Source organism: Eleutherodactylus coqui, chromosome 1 (assembly GCF_035609145.1).
Source record: "Eleutherodactylus coqui strain aEleCoq1 chromosome 1, aEleCoq1.hap1, whole genome shotgun sequence".
NCBI classification, from domain to species: Eukaryota; Metazoa; Chordata; class Amphibia; order Anura; family Eleutherodactylidae; genus Eleutherodactylus; species Eleutherodactylus coqui.
In genome coordinates this window covers 103,154,704-103,179,194 of record NC_089837.1, presented here as the reverse complement: position 1 = coordinate 103,179,194, position 24,491 = coordinate 103,154,704, and the positions used below count along the sequence as shown (strand labels likewise).

Genomic DNA, 24,491 nt, shown 5'->3' with positions numbered 1-24,491 from the left:
TCCCGCGCCGAAATGTTTTTTGTTTTTTTTTCAACCCCCCCCCGTTCGCCGCGAGACAACCCCGATGCAGGGGTTAAAAAAGAACACCGGAGAGCGCTTACCTGAATCCCCGCGCTCCGGTGCCTTCTTACTTACCTGATGAAGATGGCCGCGGGGATCTTCTCACTCGGTGGACCGCAGGGCTTCTGTGCGGTCCATTGCCGATTCCAGCCTCCTGATTGGCTGGAATCGGCACGTGACGGGGCGGAGCTACACGGAGCCGGCATCCAGCACGAGCAGCCCCATTGAAAAAAGAAGAAGACCGGGACTGCGCAAGCGCGGCTAATTTGGCCATTAGACGGTGAAAATTAGTCGGCTCCATGGAAACGAGGACGCTAGCAACGGAACAGGTAAGTGAAAAACTTCTTATAACTTCTGTATGGCTCATAATTAATGCACAATGTATATTACAAAGTGCATTAATATGGCCATACAGAAGTGTATAGACCCACTTGCTGCCGCGGGACAACCCCTTTAAGCATACGCTTAGCTAGAGTCAGTTAGGTTGTCTAACATTTCTGAATAATCACATATTGCTTATCTATTACTAGAAGCCTCTACTACCAACTTAATCTCCAAGTTCATTTGGTGAAATAAAAAAATATATATTTTGTAAGCCTGGTGTACACATCAGTCCTTAATTCCTGTGTCACCTGCTTCTACCGTGACAACATGATCATCACATTGAAGGTCCCTCAGCCTTCCTCTGCTTTCCTGAAGCAATTAGCTGGTTACCCCCTTCGACTATTGGCTGGGTTGGTGCCTCTCATTGCACCTGGGGCACATTCCCCTCCCCTCTCCCTCAGCTACGCCACTGACATACACACCCTTCTTAGGCCACATTCAGATGGTGCAGATTTGAACTTCCCATTGCAGGTTCCACACCTAATGGCAATTTCTCTGCAAGTGTCAACAAACTCTTCTTCTTTGTAATTTACGGTTTTTCTTTATGACTCATTTTGTTTTAGCTTTAATATTACGCAAAATACTTTCGTTTTCACATAATTGTTTCTCTCAACATGTCCACTTGGCTTATTACTGTAATAGAAGCAGCACTCTCTCTCCTTGTTAGGAAAATGTCAGGACTACAAAGATGCTTTCAGCTTCTTATAATTTCCTTTATCTTCTATTTGCTAATCAGCAGAGTAAAAGAGATATGGAACTAACACTAATAGAAAATGAAAAGTGGCTTCTGGCATGTCCATCATGAGGATGACAGAGTGAAACCGGTCCAAATCAGTACCCATGGTAAAAGGATGTCTACAGTAATCTTATGTATGCTTTAAAAGGATCCATTTTTTACTTAAGGGAGTAATTTGTGCTCCTTTTAACTGATGACCTATCCGCTGCACTTGAAATCAATGGGAGCGCCGCACTGAAATTCTACTTCCTGCCCAGGACAGGATGTCAGTAACAGGAGCAGGAAGTGGAATAGTAGCAAGGCGCTCCCATTGATTTCAATGGCAGTGAGGCCAGCCCTCCTATTTCCTCCCATGTTCACTGATGACCATAAAGTGAATGTGACAGTATCCAGGGTGCAGTGCAAAATACCCATCACGACGCTGCCTGGTTAGCTCCAGCGTGTCCCATCAGTTGATTGTCTGTTCTGCTGTCCAGTGCAGTGGGCCAGACATTGTCATCAGTGAACCAATATTAAGTAAAACATATGTGTCAGGAGGGCAAACAGGTCCTTTATAACGGACAGATTTGCAAGACAGGGTTCAGTGGGAACACAACTGCACTATGTGAGCCTTTTAGCCCTTATTTTTGACTGAACCCACATATATTAGGTTATATTGGGAGTAATTTTTGCAGATTCTGCCAAAAAATACCAGAAAATATTGTGCAGCATGCTGTGCTATTTTGTCCAGTTGAATTCTGGTTCCATAACCAAAATCCAATGGACTCCATCATAGCCAATGATGTCCGTTGGCCGCTGTTAGTGTTCGACATATGACAAATCTGTACTGTGGTCATTTTAATTCTTCTACTCTTGAAAAGAGGAACAAGGGAGGTAGGACAGCAGGCATAAACACCGATATGAATGTGACCTAATAAAGTAGTCCCCTGTAATGTTTCATGTATGGTGATTAAACAGTGAGGCCAAGACCTTTTGAAGGATTTATCAAATTGGTACAACGTACTCTTCTTTGAAATATCTCATTAGCATTCAGGGCCAAACCTGTAATTACAAATGCAATACAATATATGGAGAACTAGAGCTCTGCTGCGATTTCCCAGGCACAGTCTCCTAGGCAATGTCAAAGGCGGCATGCATTATAAACCATACACTAATAGGAACCAAAGCTCAGACAGCAGAGAGGAGCGCCACACTGCAAAGTTCCAAAAGTGATATTGTGGGATTATGTTACAACTTTTTAATCGGGCATGAATAGTGCAGTCTAATGGCCTGATCAGTGGCAAAAAGTGCTGGTCAGTAACTGCACAAACACTTGTTGTTACTTGTTTGTTATTTAGTATAGTGCCAACTTATTCCGCAGCGCTTTCAGGTAATTTATTTATTTATTACCCCCCAGCAACCTGGGTTTTTATTTTACAGAGCATGGAAGGATGGAAGGCTACCTGAACTATGCAGGGATTGAACCTGCAACCTTCAAGTCGTGAGCAAAAGCTTTGCCTTAACACTCTGCACCACACAAGGCTAATTCACATTGATTTGTCCGTGTTGCATCTGCAAGAAAAAACAGGCCAAAAAAACTGTGTTATTTCTTGGACCTGTTGACTTTCAATGGGCTAGTCTTGTCTGCAAATTCGGCCAGAATTGTACATACTGCAATTTTTTTCACATGGATATGTAAATAGCCCGATAGATTACTATGGGTCTGTGTGTGCTCTATGTGTGAAATTTGTTGAGCACATGGAAGTGAAATAGGCTGGGCTGAATAAGCCCCAAGGACGTATTCACGTGAACTATATTCTCATGCGAGTTTTATGTGATGCGCAGAAAACTTCATTCTTTTGAATGGATTTATTCACAGAAATTATGTTTTGCTCGCAGCTTTGCTGCAGGGGGAAAAAAAGTTGCATTATGTCCTATCTTTGGGACTTTAAAAGGCATCGCATGGGACTCGGATGCCATGTGATGTGTATGCAAGTGCGATCCAATATTTCCCATTGAAGTTAATGAGTAACACTAGTGATCCTATCACATGTGAGGATCACAATTTCACAGAAGTGATGCGATTTTTAATCAAAAACGCTTCGCATCGGCATGACGATTACACTTTGGCAAGGTCTTGGCCCAATATTGCACTCGCCCATGTGAATGTAGACTAATACAGATTCTGTGCTATTATTGAGGAGAAAGCTCAGGAACAGTAAACTTCCTTGAAGTGTAAATAGAAGATTATGTGCCCCAGTGCAAAGTTTATAAGAGGTGTGGCTTGAAGTGTGTAACAGGGCCCCTCAAAAATAGTGTTTCATTCATAGTACTGGTCTTTCATAATAGTGAAGAAAGACTTTATGCCCCCTAAGTCTCCACAGCCCAGGTATGACCGCCTCTCTTGAACCCACTATAGTTACACCCCTGAGGGCCTTACACCTACCATGTGGGCATCTTCTTATGTAGCAGAGGAGACCCTAAAGCACCAGAACCCATCTTAGACCGCTACCTAATCTATAAATAATTAACTCAGAATTTCATTGGCAGTCCATGGTCTTGATCGCCATCTTCCTCTGCCTGGCTAGAAATATACATATGCAGAAGACAGGTTGGATATTAGAGCTCCCGCCTGCATATTGTAATATACATATGCGGAAGATGACTCAGATGACGGACTTCTCTTCTACATAGTGTTGTAGAAACATGTCGGACTTCGCCTCACATGGATGCTATGCAGGGAAATCTCAATGTGGGACGAGGTCTGACAATGGATTGGAAAGCCTTAAAGGGGTTGTCCCGCGAAAGCAAGTGGGGGTATACACTTCTGTATGGCCATATTAATGCACTTTGTAATATACATCGTGCATTAAATATGAGCCATACAGAAGTTATTCACTTACCTGTTCCGTTGCTAGCGTCCTTGTCTCCATGGTGCCGTCTAATTTCAGCGTCTAATCGCCCGATTAGACGCGCTTGCGCAGTCCGGTCTTCTCCCTTCTGAATGGGGCCGCTCGTGCCGGAGAGCTGCTCCTCGTAGCTCCGCCCCGTCACGTGTGCCGATTCCAGCCAATCAGGAGGCTGGAATCGGCAATGGAACGCACAGAGCCCACGGTGCACCATGGGAGAAGACCTGCGGTCCACCGTGGGTGAAGATCCCATGGCCATCTTCGCAAGGTAAGTAAGAAGTCACCGGAGCGCGGGGATTCGGGTAAGTACTATCCGTTTTTTTTTTTAAACCCCTGCATCGGGTTTGTCTCGCGACGAACGGGGGGGCTATTGAAAAATAAAAAATAAAAAGTTTCGGCGCGGGACAACCCCTTTAATGAGTTATGATAAGATAACTTACTGCACCATGCTATCACAATCAAGCTAATATTTGCTACATCTGTATATTGATAATTTGCACTTCAGATTGATGATGATTCCAATCCCTGGGGAGCTGCAGGAACCCGCAAGGGGTGCCGTGATAGTCACAGCTGGGGAGTCAGAATTACCCAGATAAAGGGTTAATTAGCTGCTGGCCTTTAGCACTGTGATAAGTGGGATGAGAGAAAACACAATCGGCAAGCTCTACCTATAATGAACAGTCAGGGCTCAGTCACACAGGCGCATCGGCGTCCGTGTGACTGCAGGAGGAAGATGGCTGTACCTCAATACGGATGTCTCTCTGCAGCGCCGGGAGAAAGAACATGTGACCGACTTCATTGCTGGTCATGTGTTCTTTCTTCAGCACTGCAGAGAGACGTCCGTCTTGAGGTACGGCCGTCTTCTTCCTGCAGGAAGGGCTCAGTCACACGGGCGCATCGGCACCTGTGTACAGGTGCCGATGCCCCCGTGTGACTGAGCCCTTATACTGCCTCACCCGCTGCCACACTGTAGAGGAGCATTCGCACTCAGAAAGCCACATATGGAGGTCAGACATCCATAGACTTACACATGACTAAGTTTAAGAGTAAGTTTGAACCTCTCTCTGGGGAGTGAGACAGGTCGAGCAAATATATATATTGTGGTGCGGGGAGGAGCGGCTTGGCCATGCATATACATATATTGCAGCAAGTGAGGTGGAAGAGAGAGGTTTGAGAGTCCTTGAATGCTGGATGTGATTAAACTGCAACGGGGAGGGATGCTGAGGTTCTGGATGTGATGATACTGCGAGGGGGAGGTGCTTTAAGCCTTTTATTTCTACAAAAATTATTTGGTAGGGGTAACCTGAGATTTTAAAAAATTCCCAGGAATGCTCCATGGCTAAAAGGGTTGGGAAACACTGCTCTAATGGTACAAGAATAGTAGCCAGGACAATTTATCATGTGACTAGCGTGCAATGATGCAGCAGCTTGCTATAAGGTGCACTATAATAATTATTAAAGCATGTCATGGCAGTCCCCCAACAGTCAGGAATATGTGTCATCCATATGCCATTCCCACTTCCTGTATCCTTCTAGTGCACTTCATTGTATGACATCATTATTTAATATCTGGTCCATGAGCGTGCACTTGTAAAATGCAGTATATGCCCTCTCAGCAGTGGCGATCTTACTGCTTAGTAATAAGGTTTTAAGACATGACGGGAAAGCAAAGTAATTTTCTTTTTCCCTGCATCCTCTGGAACACTGCCCATTCCGGTTCTGAATGGACGATATTATTTGCAGAACGCCTGGTCGGCCACGCTGATTCAAAGAATGGCATACGGAAAGGAAACGAGGAAGGTAGCTGTTGCCTAGCAACTGAGTTTTATGTTAATGAGCAGAGTAATGTCATTTCGAAATAAACTGTCTGCTGCCCATCTATTCCCTTGTCTAAGAGGTGTGACAATGACCGACATCCGCAGATGTATTCTTCTTATCTGGAACATATCTTTTCTAATAATAAAGCAATGATGTGTTTGCTGGATGAATATAGCACAACATAATGGTTATGTGATGAATCACAATACATGATCCCTTGTATGTGGGAAGAAAATGTTGTTACAGGGCTACTAGAAAAGTATCCATCAGCGGAAGCCTTATGGCTCACAGAGAGGCATCATTCCACTAACATCCTAAAGAGTATACCATACGGAACTGCTTCTGCAGTGCCATTCTTGTCAATGGACTGTGTCTGTATTGCAGCTCAACCCTATTCAAGTTAATTGGGGTGAGTGACAATGTTAGTACTAGCCGAAGGGAAAGATTGGCAACATTTTTTGGGGGGGAAAAAAAGCAAACTTCTTTCTAATATAATCAATTTAAAGGGGTGTTCATATCTTGGCATGTTATCCCCTTTCCACAGGATAGGGGATAACTTGCTAATTGGTGGGGGGCTGACAGACCCAGAGATATCACCCCTGGTGTGTATCCCTGAATTTTGACAGCAGGGGAAGAATTGGCTAAGTTCAAGTGCTCAGCAATTTCCCATGGTCCCTCTGAAATGAATGAAACCACCACCATTATGGTACTTGAACTTTCCCAGCAGTTCCCACTGAAGAGAATGGAAGGATGGTGCGTATAAGCGGCCACCTCTGTCAGAATTTTATTACACAGCGGAATGATATGTCAAGATTGGTGGATGTCCCAGTGGTCAGACCCCCACCAATCCAAGATCGGGGATAACTTGCTGAGATGGGAATAAGCTTTTAAGTGTATTTAGTCCAGACTCTAATCCCAGTCGTAGTCAGTTAAAATTTTGGGTTCTGAGTTAAAATTATTTAGTTATTTTAAACTTGGCAGACATTAGACATTCATATGGGGATTGAATGCGTTGTCCCACAAAATTAACTTATTCACTATCCGCAGGACAGGGAACAAGTATCTGATTGGTGGGGATCCAATTGCTGGGATCTCCAATGATCAGAAAAACGGGAAACCTGAGTGTCTCTGAATGGAGTGGTGGTCACATATTTGCACTTCTGCTCCATTCAATTAAATTTGACTGCTGGAGATAGCTGTGTGCTTTAACTTGCCTATCACCAACAGTCCCATTGAGATGAATGGATTTGGCACCACCGCACATGCTCAACAGCTCGTTCATTCAGGGACATACAGAACCCCCGTTCTCATGATCAGTGGGGGTCCCAGTGGTCAGACGCCCACAATCAGATAGTTATTCTCTATCCTGAGGTTCTAGATGCAGGGATTCTCTATTTGTGTGTCATTCACCTCTCATTCATGCCCTGTACTAGGCGTAAGAAACTTTGTATATTTTTCCAGGATTGTTCCTTTTTAATATGTCTAAATGTCACCTCCAATGATATAGCATAGGTCATAACTATACAGCTTGCTGCTGTATAATTAAAGGTAGCTGTGAATGTGTCAAAATAACAAACAGAACTGTACTAACTCCTTCTCTGCTACCACAATTTACCGCTACAGCCCCATCGTGGTCCCGATGTTTGTTATGGCAGATTATGTCACCAGAATTCAGGTGACTTCTGCAGCCTATCAGAGGCTGCAGCATGAGTGTTCTAAACTGTTGGCATCATGGCGCCAAGGATATGAGCGCTGATGCCAGGAGAACAGGCAGTAATGCTGTGTCTTCTGGTTGGCTGCAATGGTCACCAGACTTCCGGGGACATCATTGGCCATAACAAATGCCAAGACCATGGCAGGACTGCACGGTGGCAGAGGAGGGTTTAGTACAGCTCTGTTTGTTATTTTAACACAGTTACAGTTATTGGGTAAATGTGTCCAGTTAACGGCCAACCCTTTTAAGTGGCAATATTATGTAGGATGCTACTGTGTGATTATCATTTTTTGGAATGGTCTACATATGGATCTATAAGTCACTTTTGATCCATTATCTTTTTTTAAAGAATTCATATTTATACATTTCTCCACCGACATATTTTACTGTTCATGCCACCAAGTTTTAGGAACAGTCCATAGAGACCTCAATTTCATTTAGAAACTGAAGTAGTAGTAAAGCGTGTACATATTTCGTCAAACTGCCCACTTCTGGTAAAGTGATAGGTGCCCTGCCCCCTTAGCATATCTCGTCAATCCGCCCCTTCCGGTAAAGTGACAGAATGCTTTCCCTCTTAGCATATCTCATCAACTTTCCCCCTCCCTGTAGTAGTGACAGGTGGTGTTGCCCCTAAATACAGCTCATCAACATGCCCCCAGTAGTGATAGCACCCCCATGGCATATCACAATTCTCCTAACACAGGAGTTATTCCTTTCCCATGCTGGTGCCCTTCCCATTCTCTCCACCACTTCCAATTCCTATTATAGTAGCCATAGTATAAAAATTCACACAGCACACTATTGCAAAGTTAATCCTAGGTATACAACAGGCGTATACAAGTATGTGAAACTACACACGATAAGATATGTTTTCTTTTGAGCAGTGGGGTAGCTGTGGTAAAAACACCCCTGAAATTTAAACACTATGTGTTGGCCTACAAAATCACCCACTTGATTAAGTAACCCGCTTCTTTTTCTTAATGGGCAGTTTTATCACCCTGGCATCTTATAGCTCATTGCCACTTCTTTAGTATATTTTTTAAAGGCATTCACCCTTTTAAGATAGTTTAAAGGGGTTGTCCCGCGAAAGCAAGTGGGGTTATACACTTTTGTATGGCCATATTAATGCACTTTGTAATATACATTGTGCATTAAATATGAGCCATACAGAAGTTATTCACTTACCTGTTCCGTTGCTAGCGGCCTCGTCTCCATGGTGCCGTCTAATTTCAGCGTCTAATCGCCCGATTAGACGCGCTTGCGCAGTCCGGTCTTCTCCCTGGTGAATGGGGCCGCTTGTGCCGGAGAGCTGGTCCTCGTAGCTCCGCCCCGTCACGTGTGCTGATTCCAGCCAATCAGGAGGCTGGAATCGGCAATGGACCGCACAGAGCCCACGATGCACCATGGGAGAAGACCCGCGGTGCATTGTGGGTGAAGATCCCGGCGGCCATCTTGCTAAGGTAAGGAAAAAGTCGCCGCAGCGCGGGGATTCGGGTAAGTACTAAACGTTTTTTTTTTAACACATGCATTGGGTTTGTCTCGCGCCGAACGGGGGGCCTATTGAAAAAAAAAAAAAAACGTTTCGGCGCGGGACAACCCCTTTAAGCAATTTCCCCATTAGCTGTGATTAAATCATTGCTCAAAATAGACTTTCTGTAGGAGTTGCTTTCACCAGCTTTTTTAAGAGGCCGCAATTGCGACGTAATCTCTCAGACACCTTATCAGCACTATGTACAGAGCTCACAAAAGTCAGTGTGATAATAAATTCACTTTGTAGAAGCAATTTTCTTGTGAATATTCACGGCCAGTAAAGCTGGTGGAAACAACCCCATTCTTAAGTAGAGGTCCTCTGGTGTATTGCCTCTTAAATCTACCAACAAATACCCATAAACTCTCGTGTGGCATCCTCAGATGCTTCTAAGAAGAAGCGTGTCTTCCTGGGGTACATCAGCCTTGCTAGCGTTACAATTTGCAATTTAACGCGGGGGTTATTAGAATGGACCAAGTACTTGGTGTTTAAATTTATCATTCTACTCTGAAAAAATATGTTCTGTACCAGATAGAAGATGCTTAGATTTCTGTGATGCACTTACTTGGTAAATGCTTTTTTCTATTTTACAATTTTCACTAGCGCTCTCCATGGGATCATCAATAGAGGTGAGCGAGCATACTCGCTAAGGACAATTACTCGATCGAGCATTGTCCTTAGCGAGTATCTCCCCGCACGGAAGAAAAGGTTCGGCTGCCTGCGGGGGAGAGGTGAGTTGCGGCAGTGAGCAGGGGGTAGCGGGGAAGGGGGGGGGGAGAGGGAGTGAGAGATCTCCCCTCCGTTCCTCCCCGCTCTCCCCCGCCTGCCGCCGAATCTTTGCTCCCGAGCTGGTAGGTACTCGCTAAGGACAATGCTCGATCGAGCAATTGCCCTTAGCGAGTATGCTCGCTCATCTCTAATTATGAACAATAGTCAAATTTACCTTGTCAGGAGGAAATAACTCATTGTCTAGCAATGTCTGCAGCAGACCTTCAATAAACCTGATGTTAGGAAAAGTATGAGACAGCTCATCATATAGATTTGCCAACATGCATAAAACCTAACAATGTTATTGGGTTGAGTGTCAGCGTTATCTAACAGTTGTTTTACAAACTTACTTTTTCCAAAGTTAGGGGGTCTTGCAAGAATATATGAGAAAGCATGCTGCAATATCTGAAAGAAGTGTTGTAATATCATCTAATAATGGTCTCTTCATATATACGTTTTTTTGTGTTTTGCGCAGCGGGGTTGAATCAATGTCCCAATATTTCTTATTTCTTACAACACCCAGCTAGGGAAAGAAGCAGACAAGACATCATATAGTTTTCACTAACATGCATAAAGCCAAACAATATTATTGGATTTGCATGTGTGTGGGTGTGCATCAAACATGTACAACTGTTCATAACAGCGGTGCTAATATCTGAAAGCAAGTGTTGTAAAATAAAAAAAAGTGTCTCTTTGCATAAATACACTTTTGTGTTTTGTGTTTAATCTCATCATAATCTCATGTTAATTTTCATCATAGTACTGGAAAAACCAAATCTCTCGGAGGGTACATTTTAACTTTTGCAATGCCAAAGTATTTTTGGATGTATCCAAAAAATTCCTAACTCATCTCCAGGTGACCTACAGGATAGGTCTTTGTTTTGCTGAGAAAGAGATACAACTTAGTAAATCATAGCCGTTTATTGTCTCCCCTTCAGCCTGTTCATGGCAGAGCTTGATGGCATTAGTTCTGGCACCACAAAGGGCATCACATGGATCTAGTGAGGTTAGGAATTGCATTTCAAGAAAAAATGCTTGAAGCTTAGAATCCTTTTCAAACATTTCATTCCACTCATGTTCCCACAAAAAAACGTCTTATGTAACCACTGAACTGTAAAAATCGCTTTTTAGCTGATAAATTGTGATACAGCTGTCCGTAAGTAGTCTTAGTGACCCTATTTGTGTCATTTTCATTATAGCAAATGCGGCACTCCTGAAATTTAAACGCTATGTGTTGGCCTTTAACATACGCACACTCATCTAAAAAATATTTCCCTACTTGTTTTTCACCCTTTCTCAAAGTGTGTTGTATGTCAATGTTTTCTGTGTGAGACACATACATGAGTCACTGAATTGCCGGCGTTTAGTAGCATTTTTGCTCTTGTGATAATCATCAGCTGGTAAAACAGCTATGGTGTTTTCTTGGAGAAATTTAAATCTATATCTTGCCATACATACGAAAACCGAGGTGATACGCTGGAGAAGATGGACGCATTGGATCACTAGGACATTAAAACAGATTTTTTTAGTCATCTGCATTACATGATCTTAGTAGCGTTCACACGTCGGTCTCAAAACCCTGAACATCTTGTTTGCAATCGCCCATAAAATTAAAAGTATTGTCTTTTGGCTCCTCATTACAATCCATGATTTTTTCCCCACTAGGCATCATGTACTGTATGCCATAATAATAAACTGCTGGTAAGGGACCCACATCATTTTTAAAAAATTCATCAGTGTTGAAAAAATGTGGAAAGTGACCTTTTGAACCAGAAGAACCCATAGCTTGTGTAGCTTACGAAGCTTCATGGGCATGAAATTAAGTGAACCTCATGTTCAAATCAGGTAGCGTCACACACAAAAGCCGTCCATCTTGATTAACCCTTTCCAATCCACTGTCTGACATCTTCCTACATTCTGATTGAAGCTTGTACAGCTCCAATGTCAGAAGCCATTCAACAGGGTATTCTTACCATCTATTGCCAGCCACTCCGCTGTTGGAGCCTCTCTGGTGCAGACACACTGGTTTTAGTCATATCTACTGGCATTGTGAGCAATAAAAGTATAGCCTATTTACCGCTGGTAAAGAACTGTGCAAAGTCATGAGTACACGATTCACCCTCAAAGTCCCAGGAAGACTGACTGCTCAACGGGTGTGCCCTAAATGTGTTTGGATATGCGTGTTTCTGTCTCTGGCATACATTCAAAGCCATAGAAATTACATAGATGAGTTTGGTCCTTTGGATTGTAATGCTGCACGTAACAAAGATGAGTATCAAATTTATGCAAAGAACATGACAAACGCTGCAGGCCTCTACATTTATACCCTTCCCGGCTATCGTACGCAAAGCAACAACACTGATCACGTCTGCAAAACATAACATCATCTCTGGCTAATTGCATGTGCAGATCTAAGCAATCACTTGTGCGACAAAACACCAACAACTAGGGCACCGGAGCTGAGTTCCTACGCTTTTAACACAACCCTCTCTTTGACAAGCTATGCAAAAGTACTGATATGAATGGTTATTCTTGTGGTGAAATACAGAATTGCAACTTTCACAAAAGTAGCGCTCTCCAATAAAACCTTTCATATTTGTTATCCCATAGTAGATATTGTGATGCAAAATATATACAGTTTTACTTATAGGGCCTTTACCTGTGTGATAATATTGCCAATTACCATGACTGTAGTACAGAACTATAATGGTTCCTCCCAAGTATTTGTAGCAATATCGCTAAAGCTCACTTATTGATTTTCAGGGATGGCCAAATCGCCGTGTAACTGCTTAGCACAAGCCAATAAAACACTGAAATCAACAGCACCATCCTCTATCAAGAGTCCATTGATGGTTGAAAGAGGTTTTGACAGAGTACAGTTTTGTTATGCTTAAATACCTTTTAACAAAGGCAAGCTGAGAGATGTCCACATGATGGACCCTGGTAGAGTTCAATTTTCATGGTCTCACTAATGCTAAACACGTGTTCATTTAACCATCTATTAAAGCTATATCTCATCTCAGGCCTTTAGGGTATTTACTATGGATCCTGTAGCCTTTTAACTCAGTGGTCTGCTCTTGCACCATCCCGGATACCGTATAGTTCAATTTTCAGAGTCTCACTAATGCTAAACACATATTCATTTAGCCATCTGTTAAACCTATATCTCATCTCATGTCTCATGACCACTTGTTCTATTCAGTAGGTAACTAAAGATCTTTAAACTTGTGAGTCTTCTAATTTAGTCTTTTTAATTAAATGCTTTTCATTAAAGTTTTCCATTTTTTTTAACAACTTAAGCAACTCTATTCCCCTACCCCTCCAGCCACCCACATTACCCTTTTTGATTTAGTCTTACTCAAATTAAGCCTCCAAGACATGTTAAAAAAAATTACAGAACCAATATTATTTTATGGCAATGCCAGAAGCTTCTTTTGGAGGATTTGAAAAGTTATACAGGAGCGTTAAGAAACATGGTATAAAGAGAAAGAACTCTGAAATAGAGATGAGCGAGCATACTTGCTAAGGGCAATTGCTCAAGCGAGCATTGCCCTTAGCGAGTACCTGCCCGCTCGAGAGACAAGGTTCGGGTGCCGGCGGGGAGCGGAGAGTAGCAGCAGACAGCAGGGGGTGTGGGGGGGGGGGGGAGGGGGAGAGAGGGAGAGAGATATCTCCCCTCCGTTCCTCCCGGCTCTCCCCCGCAGCTCCCTGTGCGCTGCCGGCACCTGAACCTTGTCTCCCGAGCGGGCAGGTACTCGCTAAGGGCAATGCTCGCTCGAGCAATTGCCCTTAGCGAGTATGCTCGCTCATCATTACTCTGAAAGCATGACTCAATCAACAGGAAGTTTACACACTTCATAAACCTGTCAGGATAAAATTTGAAAAAAAAAATAAAATAATTGTTCCAGATATCGATTCAGAATGGCCAGCTGATCTTGGCAGCATGATAGAGTATTTAAGAGTAAATGATAGTTCAAAAAACATTTTAATAGTAATAGATGCCTTATCAAAATACGCTTGGTGCGTCGGCTTGAGGGACAAAACAGGATCGAGTATTACAAAGGCATTTGAGCTGATATTTAAAAATGATCATCGAGTACCGCAAAAATTACAGACGGACCGAGGCAGAAAACTTATGAATAATGCCATGAAGTGACTTTGTAAATCATACAATAGACATAACTTCTTTACTACAAACACAGTGAAGGTGTCCTTAGTGGAGCATTTTAGCTGAACTTTTAAAAAAAACAATACAAAATTCCAAAAGCTGCTTTATAAATTAGTTGAAGAGGCTTCTTTTATAAAGAGCACCTCTGGACTAGAAAAGTGTCTACAAAGTTAAAAAGATACTAAAAAATGGTAAAATATTTTATTTTGTAAAGTGGCCTGGATACCCTACAAAATGTTACAGGTGAATCGAACAAAAGCAATTGACAGCTGTATAAATCATAGAAGCCTGGCCATTTCATATAACATTACCTAGCAGTGCCTCTTCTAAAATTTATCCCAAAAACATAATTTCTACCTATGCCACAAAATTGGCAAAACCTGTTGACCTCTTTACACCGTATGAGGTTCACTGACCGAAATACAGTATCTGCATACATGGCATATGTTTGAACAGAATGATGGCAATTTTTGCATTGTTAAACAAGGCGATTTGTTTAAGGAATATTATATGAAGGCTGGATTTTATTCTAATGTCCATGGGCTGGTGAGAGCCATCAATGACCGGATTGATATTTTGAGAATTACAAACGAGGACATTAAATTGGGATATGATGAAATAAAAAGAACAGTTTTCACCAACAATTCAGTTGGTGTTGGGACACAAGCTTCTTTTAGGAATGCCCGAGTATATTGAAGCTTCTGTGGGTAATATACCAAAGAGGACAAAGCATTATGCAGATATAGAAGCAGGCTTTTACGCATTGTTTGCGTGCACAGGTATACTACAACATCAACCTGTGGGTGATAGCTTTGTACAGCTTTTAAGAACGGTTGAAATTAGCGGGAATAAAAACTAAATTGTCACCCCGCAGTACACACATCCGGATTACATACCTTTGTGCAAAGAAAATTTTGATTCCATAACAATTTCAATTTTTATCAGACCAAAGAGACCTGTTATATTAAAGTATGGCAAAAGTATTGTGCACTTACACTTTATACCCCGCAAAGAACTAATACATTGAAATGTTGTCCAAAAAAATGTACAGTGATGCCGCTATTTATGCCTGCTACTATGTTGCTCAAACAGGGTATGGATTGAAAGTCTTCTACGGCAATGAAAACATGTATGGGGAAGGACTTGCCGGCTTATTTAGGGGACTTTGTAGAAAAGCAGTTCCTCTTTTCATAAAAGGTATAGAATTAGTATAACCGCATGTAAAGAATGCTGTCAAAAACATTGCTAAAGATGCAGTCACATGTATGCGAACGGCTGTTATGGATAGGATCAGCAGTTTACAAATGCGCAGAAGACCTCTGCGGCGCGAGCACGCCGGAGCGGGACAGAAGAGGACAGACTGCGCAAGCGCGTCTAATCCAGGCAGAAGAAGGCTTCGGTCGGCGCCATGGAGATGGGGATGCCAACACCGGAGGGGGTAAGTATATAACTTCTGTATGGCCAATATTTAATGCACAATGTATATTACAAAGTGCATTAATATGGCCATACAGAAGTGCTTAACTCCACTTGCTTTCGTGGGACAACCCCTTTAAATGTGCTGCTGACAACATCTTCTAATCAGATATCATGGCATTCATGCATGAAGGCTCTGTGGAGTTCACCAAATCTAAATTGGATATTTTCGACATACTGCGCACACAAGCGAGCATTGAAAAATCTCTAATTGTTGGAGTACTGCTTATTGAAGCTTTAGCTGATAATGTCCCATTAGAGTTCTTCCTATTAGGAAGAGGTGAATATTATTATAATTTGAATAACACCCTCTTGGATATAAATTGCCGTATAGTGAAACAACATAACACGGTTATCAACGTTGGTTCTTGTGTGGGACTTATTATTTATCCTACAGCAAGGCGGTAGAATGTGTATGAGACCAGACTGGAGAATCTATGGCAGAGATAAAACGTAGGATAGCATTGGGGAGAAGCGCAATGCTAAACATGGACAAAATCTGGAAAAGTAGGGATATCGTCATAGCAACTAAATGCAGGATAGTGCAAACCCCCATTTTCCCCATAGCCATGTATGGATGTGAAAGCTGGACTGCGAAAAAAGCTGATAGATGGAGGATTGATGCATTCAAGCTGTGGTGCTGGTGAAAGCTGCTGCGTATGTCCTGGACGGCGAGAGTAACAAAAAAGTCCTGAATCATATAAGACCCGATATATCACTGGAGGGCAAGATGACCAGATGGAGGACAAGATGATCGGGCTTAGGCTCTCAGACTCACAGATGACCAGGCTCAGGCTCACGTACTTTGACCATGTAATGCTAGCAGACCCGCTAGAAAAATCTATAATGCTTGGACAGATCAGTAGCAAAAGAAGACCTGACCACCAAAGAACACAATTGCTGATACTGTCAGAGCTGATACTGGCATGGATATCACACAACTGAAAGAAGCAATGCAAAACTAAAATTACAGTTCACAAACCCTGACATTGCAGTTTACAGCGGCCTTGTTCTATAAAGATACAGCTGGACAGCATCCTGATAGGACTCTTGATAGTAACAATTCAGGCTTCAGCAGAAGAACCCAGGCCACAGCCTGATCTAAATCTATCCAACTTCTGGACCTAATTTTTGCAGACAAATTTAATCAACTAAAGCTCATACAGAACGGCCTGGATCTTAATATCAAACTGACCACTTATTAAAGCAGGAAACTTGCAAGCTGAAATAAGATTTGCTGTGCTGACGCCAAATACAGTAAATATGATAGTATATTCTGTTAGCCCGACTATTCCAGAAATCAATCCCAGACGAGAGGTGCGGTATTATTATAACTGATGATATATCCTGCAGCTTACAAATCTTCTGAAATCAGGTCCTTTGGGAAATGAATAACTCCTATGAATCATGATATGTCATGTGGTGGTGCTATCACTACTCCAGGGATGGGGGCGAGTTGATGAGCCATACTTAAGGGCGGGGATACCGGTCGCTACTACAGGGAAGGGGTGGATTGACCAGATATGCTAAGTGGCTCTGTCACTTTACCGGAAGGGGTGGGTTGACGAGATATGTTTAGGGGGCAGGGCAACTGTCACTTTACTTTATTACATTATTTATGATAAGTTCATCACGGAAAATTCCGGCATGCTGTGATTTTTTTATACGCAAGAGGAAAATCGCGGTGGATAACGCAATGAAATATCACCCGTGGACAGGAGGACTTACTACTTCAAGAAATTACATTATTGAATTAATGTAGGGATTTAGGATTTACAGCAACAGTAAGAATGTTTTTCTTCTTTACTAAACAATCTCTGTAGAGTGAACAATCTTGAGGTGAACCTTCGCAACAGTAATAAAATACCCTGATCAATACAATAAATTATTCTAAAATCTCAAATGTGCCCTACACCGATCCCGCTAATATTCGTCATCATTAGTCTGCTGTCTCTACACAATCTGGTGGACAAATATACGAGCTAACAAGGCATAAAACATCTAGACATCAATGAGAAACAAATATTGTGAATTATCATTATTATTAAGAACAGCAGAATCAATTTTCCCTTCTAGAGAACACATCAATGTCTGGTCTTCTGATTTGGCCTTGATCTGCCTAATAGCGCAATTCCTTTGATTGAAGTTATTAATTGTTACTAAAGCATTCTTTTAGCAAGCAGCATAGTGTTTTCAGAATAGGAAAAATTAAAGCAACCCTCCATTTCTACCATGGGATTGGAGGGTGGGGTATTCTAGCTACCAAATAGTCCCTGTCCACTGCTCTCTGATTGGCCAGCACTGATCACATGAACAGCCCATGCCAATCAGAGAGCCGTTACAGTGAATTGCTAGTCTAATTTTACCAATGCCTTGTGGGGATTAGGTCGTCTGAAGATTGCAACAGGACCCAAAACCCAATAGGGGAATTGGCATAAGGATACCAACAGCAAGCAGTATAACTGCCTCATTCACTGTTTTTTCCTTAGGGCTCTTTCCCACAAGCGGATATACGGAGATGGCATTTTTACGTTTTCACGCCTACTTCATATAAGCGCCTGAATAGGCATTTTTCCCGCGATCATGGCCAGCATTTTCTCGACCATTCACATGATCGCGAGCGTCGTTTTTAGCTAACAAAAATGTGCCATTCCGGAAAACCCTCGCGCTGCCAAAATCCTCAGGATGTTTTCCAGCGCCTATATAGAGGCACCTGCAAGCTTTTCGCAGCATAGGACGCTGCAAGAATGCCTCCCTCTCCCTTCTTTTTCCCTGCTCCCATAGGAGTCTATGGGAACCACCGGCGTATATTGGCCAAAAAATAGTTCCAGAACTATCTTTTTGCCAACCGTATATACGCCGGACATATTTCGGCCACATATGTTCTATCTTTCACGCTGCTCAAGTATTTACGTGACGTATAATCGCCCCATGTAAACGAATTCATTGCGAACCAATGCTTCACATGGGTAGTGCATATGCACCCGGGCGTGAAAACGCGATGTATATGCGCTCGTGGGAATAAAGCCTTATGGAGAAGATTCTGGTTTGGCTTGTATATAAGGTCAAGACCTGTTGAAGGGTCGGACATTGACTTGTAGGGTAACTATCTTCCAATAGGGGGTGCTATGGAGGAATTTTTCCATCTTTGATTTGCATATTTTGTGGTTTGCAAGTAGATCAATTGGAGTGACAGATAATGTGTAATTGGGTGTTAGTTAAGATGGGATGACTTTTGTAAGGAAGTATTTTCATATATATATATAAAGCTGGCTGGAGGATAGCTGATGGTATAGTATCAGTCCTATATGACTGATCTTTGGGAAATGTGTTTATAACTCAGATGTCAATTGCCTTTCAAGTTAGTACCTGATTTGTGTTATGTTCATATGTCCAGCTGTACAAAAGGGGATAATTGTTTGTCCTCTGTATGTATAATAACATTTACCTGAAAGGTGTGCAGTTATGTAGTGTGAACATATGGTGAGATGCATGTTAATATGATCAACTATAGAGACATAAATGGTTGAGAAGAACATCTATTCCTATCCATAATTAGACAGTAGTTCTCATTAGTATTTACAGCGTGCCTCCAGTTTACTTCTCCTGATTAGCTGTTTTAGTGCAATTAGCTGTGTATATCACATTAATATGGGTATGATAGGTCAATGAAGTCTCTAGTGCAACATCTGATTTCTCTCAGTGGGAAGCCACTCCATGAATATTCATTGCACACTACCTATGTATTTGGGACAAATATGGACGTGCTTTGAGACATAACTTTATCTAGTTATAGATTCTTTCCAATGTTATCAATAAGTCCAGCACTGTAGTCAAGGTTTACTTATGTATTCAAGGTGAACTTTTTTTAATTGACTAATAGGGTGATACAGTGGTAAACAACTAATTAAAGGGAAGGTGTCATCAGAAAATAACTTATTATATAAATCATATATTTTGTGTTTTTTAAGAATTTTTGGTGATTTTTTCTTAGGTCACAATCTATATTTTTTAAAAATCCTGCATTTTACTACAATTTTACTTTTGATTCTTGCTCGGGTATCCAATTATGTTTGGTAGTATAGTGTATATGATAGTTGTATTATGTTTATACGCCACATGATTAAAGAGAGAAAGATAGAATTACCTGTGGCAAAGCATTTTTCTAGTCACGGACACAACATACAACATATGAAAGTTATAATAATTAAAGGCAATTTTAAGTCACAACATCACAGAAGAATTTGGGAATAAAAGTATTTAACCATCTTTGATACTATCAGAAACTGTATGAATCTCGGAGGGTTTTTTTTCACACCAGTGGAGATTGTGAGATATGAGAAATCCACAGCGGAGGTGACAGGTTGGCCTGGTGGTGACCCCCTAACAGCAATGCAGAGACTATACATTTTCACATTCCTTGTCACTGGACTAATTATTTACTGCTTTGCTCATCCCTCCCTGATATTTATCTAAGTGCTATTAATCACAATGTCTGTGCCCTCTCATCCTGTCTCTAGTATTTATCTAGTGCAAATTAAGTTCAGCTTGTCTGTACCCTCCCATGTAATCATGTGTATATGTTTTAATATAAATACATCTGTAGATTTTGCCTGAAGAACCCTAAAGGCCCATTTACACCAGAAGATAATTGCTCAAAGATTGGTCAAATGACAGTTTGAGTGACAGCTTTGAGCAATTATTTTGCATAAACTATTAAGTAGCTACTCAGCTACTTAGTAGCAATTAAGTGTGCAAATGAAGCCTTCCCTGAATGCAGTTAATAGCCCGAGGGCTATTATCTGCATTCAGATCCTTTGTTCTCCACGGGGAAACAATGCTATCAGCACTCCCTGTGGAGAACTGCTGATAAGAGTGAACAACGATTTTTAGGTTGGACTGAATTTATCAATGAGCTATCAGTGCCCGAAAAGTGCTTAGACACGCCGATGATCGCTAACACGATTGCCGATTAGCAATTTTTTTTAGCAATCATCGGCTAGTGTAAATGGGCCTTAAGTAGGTTGGAAAGCTCACAATAACATCATGTATTTTAATTAGCGATTAAAAGGTATCATATCCACAAGATTACTTGGTTTCTCTTACTGAGAATAATCACACTTTACTCCAAAAATAAAACTCTTGTCTGTACTGCTACTTTCTTTTGTCCAGAGTTCTGACCTTCCTGGAATGCTACAAGTTTTGCTCAATTATTGGGTGTGCTCAGAGAAGGGATAAGGGTACATACGATGGGTGGCTTAGTAGGGCATAGTATGCAAGTTTAAATTTAAAAGATTCTGTTTTTGAAAAAAATATTTGCCTGTCGGGTGACATATATGTGGTGGCTATAGCGGTATATACAGTAATATATCAATGCTATAAGTAGTTTGATTATTTTATAATAACATATATACAGTAATGTGTCCTATGATTGATCCAAGTATACTGCTTAGCCTTGCTTAGACTATAATGTTCCTGAGGAATTGCTAAGGTAGTTTAGACTGTAGGTATTTACAGTTTGCTGCCAACCAAATTCCCCCAATCTTGGTCAGTGGTGCATCTCAATTCTGTGGTATCTCTGGACCTCTACTATCTCCTATACTTGAGTACACAGAATGCAAGGAATGCCATTCTGAATGAAATCTTATACATGGTGATTGTAGAGATAAAGGAAGCTGTGATCTATTTGGATGATAAAAAAATTTGAAAACGCCATGCTTGGTGTTGCTGGCTCTGGTCCGTAGAGGTCTCACCCCAGGGATGTGTGGAGGTTTGGCAAGCAGGTTCACACACCTAGAGATACTTTGCAACATGATCTGCATAAAGCTTCTGGCACAGGTCTCTGAAACGGCATGTACCTTACTGAGTTACATTCACCTTCAGTCCATCACTAACTGCCTAGTCATTTGGTAAACATTTAGGGTATAAATGAAATATAGTGGTTATTTTATTAGAAATTAGCTACAAATTGTATTTAAGGAGGATCCCTAGCTCAGACATGGCAAATCCAAAGGCTAGCACCTCACACCTAAGTGGAGAACAAGGGTCCCACACATTCTCTTCATGATGACAGCTCTATAATGCTGTCATCATGTATCAGATTCTAGAATCTATACAGTGCAGTGGGCGGTCCTATCATTGACTGATAGCTGTCAATCACTGATAGCTCCGCCCATTGGACTGTTCAGATCAGAATGAGCAGGGATTTAAATGAATAAAATACAAGTTATACTGAATCTTTCCCCATAAAACTATATATCAGTCTGTTCAGCTCCTCCTGCTCTATAACATCATGCCTGCAGATTGGACAGCAAATTCAAGCCAACAGACTCCCTTTAAGAGATGCCTGTTGTCAAGTGATACCCTTCTTTAGTGATGGAGATAACAAGAACAGGAGGTGAAGGAGGGTGATGAGGTTTATAGGCTTCTATAGATGTCTGTAGTAGAGAAAGGAGAAGGGGAAGTAGCAGGAGGAAAGAACCATAAACTCATGCAGAAGTGCCGCTGCTAATGAGGAGTTATTTACTTCCCACATCTACAGGAATCATTACCTCACGGCTCAGTCCTACCTGATGATGGTATGTCTCTGTTTATGTTATAAAGTCTTAGAGAGCAGAATCTGCAGTTTTCTTTGTGTGGAGTGTAAAGGAACACATAGCAGCTAGCCTCCTCCCACCAGCTCAGAGAGAACTGAAAATTAGACACATAGCCTGCAAAGGGGAAAACTGGTGATAAATGCAAGATTCAAGTTCTATGATGGGATTTTGGGTCTCTTTACACTCTTATTTTTGTTCTTGGATAGGTGATTACACTGCTTTAGCTTGCATGATGCATTACTCACTGTGTGGTTGCACATGACCACATTTTGCTGTGTACTTATATAGTTATTTATCTTTATGCAATCTCTTGATTTGTTACCATATATTGGTGTTGCATTGAAGATGTTATACCTCTGTGTGTGCTACAAAGACATAGGGAGAAAAATCGACTGTTTTCTCCAAGTGAAGTGTATAAAACACAGCATAACAGCAATCTCCATACACCAGATCAGAGAAAACTGAAAATTAGAGATATATCCTGTGGAGGGAAAAAGTGGTCATAAATACAGGATAAAAGTCATATAATGGCCAGAAATAGTGTTAGTCCTCATGTACACAAGGCAGCTTATTGTGAAAAGTCATCTCAAAAGTCGGGTACGCTTTAAATTGGTTTTTTTTTATGATCGCTTTAATATGGTGGCACTATAATGTATGTCTTAGGTACATCAATTGAATCTTCACCTTTGACTCAGTCTACTATATAGCATACAAAATTGTGATATCATTGCTGTGAAGCCGTCAGTTCAAGATGTGAACTATAGCACCACGTTACTAAATATGGCACATCTCATATTCCAGTTTTAAAATGGATATGTCTGCCTATGTCTTCCATCCTTCCACTGTTATGCATCTTCACTGGCTTCACATAGGACATGAATAATTGATATGTGAGCTTCCATCTGCTTGTCTGTAACAATGTCAGCTCCTCAGACCTACAGATAGCATGACCATCACACAGCATTGTTTGAATGTACAGGCAATGAGACTTGTGCATTCTATGGGTCTAATGTACAGTATCCATCTATGGTTTTATGATTCTGTAGATTTGCATTGTGCTGTACAATAGAAAGTAAGCTTTTTCTTTTTCTTGTAGGAAATGGCGGGAGCATCGGTGAAGGTCGCAGTCAGAGTGCGGCCATTCAACTCACGTGAAATTGGAAAAGATTCAAAATGCATCATCCAGATGTCTGGAAACACAACTAGTAAGTGTCATGTCCCATATATATTTTAAGATTAAAATGGAGATCAGATCGTACCACAATGTGGGGGTGGGGGGGGGGGGGGGATATATTTCTTAACATTTCTGTATGAAGATCAGATCTCTTCAGCATGATGTGCAATGGCCATATAGTTCAAGATGCACTAAGTTGTAGCAATAATAAAGCTATGAATATGATCAGTTTGTTTAGATGCCGCCTTTTTCCTCATTAAGGACTTACTTGTAAACCAGTGGGACACAGTCTGGTGGGTCGCTTTGACATATAGGGGGTGGACAAAAATAAGGAAACACCTTAGAAATGCATGGGATTTCAATCATTAGCACTCAGCTGCCCTTTTGACTCCTGCTTGGCTAAGAGCTTTCCTGACAAATTTGTGTTGACTTCCCCTCTTGCCCTGCTCTGGGTGGTTTTGAGAGCCAGCTGGTGACAGAAGCTGCATGGCTCAAACTCCTGACCAATGAAACCTTGTTGCTCGGACAGATGTTCACTTCTGCCCAGCAGCATCTGTGTCATATTACCTCCACTTAAAATCAGTCTCTACAAGTCTTATTGAAATATAAAATCAGAGAGGTGAGGGGGAACACAAAAACATATTTCACTGGAAAAGAGCCAAAAATGCAGTACCTGATAAGGTGCAGAGCAGGCACAATCGCCATAAGGCCGGCACAATTGTGCCTACCATATGGCCATTGTGCCAGCCTTATGGCGATTGTGCCTCCTTAGTGGTGATCGTGCCTGCTCTGCACCTTATCAGGTACTGCATTTTGGGCTCTTTTTCCAGTGAAATATCTTATTAAAATATGATGTATAATCCCTTGTATTTCATACGGTGTTCCTATATTGTTGTCCACCCCTGTATCTGTTGATCAACTTTGTAGTGCAGCAACTTCCTTGTAATAAAACATTTCCATTACAATCTGTTATTACAGTTGGATAATGGGATCATAAATAGAGATGAGCGAACGTACTTGTCCGAGCTTGATACTCGTTCGAGTATTAGCGTGTTCGAGATGCTCGTTACTCGTAACGAGTACCACGCGATGTTCGAGTTACTTTCACTTTCATCTCTGAGACGTTAGCGCGCTTTTCTGGCCAATAGAAAGACAGGGAAGGCATTACAACTTCCCCCTGC

General features: G+C 41.6%; 2 protein-coding genes across 7 annotated transcripts in view; one reads left to right on the top strand and one right to left on the bottom strand.

Annotated features, from left to right (window-relative positions):
* KIF1A (kinesin family member 1A) overlaps positions 1 to 24,491 on the top strand; it is a 180,408-nt gene that overhangs the window by 24,960 nt on the left and 130,957 nt on the right. For all 5 annotated transcript variants that reach the window (XM_066598374.1, XM_066598366.1, XM_066598357.1 and 2 more), the window contains exon 2: positions 23,233 to 23,341. In XM_066598374.1, the coding sequence (XP_066454471.1) occupies positions 23,236 to 23,341 (106 nt within the window). In that variant the 5' untranslated portion in view covers positions 23,233 to 23,235. The remainder of the gene's footprint in view (positions 1 to 23,232; positions 23,342 to 24,491) is intronic.
* Positions 1 to 24,491, bottom strand: part of LOC136624404 (allantoinase, mitochondrial-like) — a 150,822-nt gene that overhangs the window by 89,769 nt on the left and 36,562 nt on the right. The window contains exon 1 of one of the 2 annotated variants that reach the window (XM_066598395.1): positions 2,623 to 2,661. The exons of the other annotated variant lie outside the window; for it this stretch is intronic. The gene's annotated coding sequence lies outside the window, so the exon portion shown is untranslated. Of the gene's footprint in view, positions 1 to 2,622; positions 2,662 to 24,491 lie in introns of those variants that run through there. 2 annotated transcript variants of the gene reach the window in all.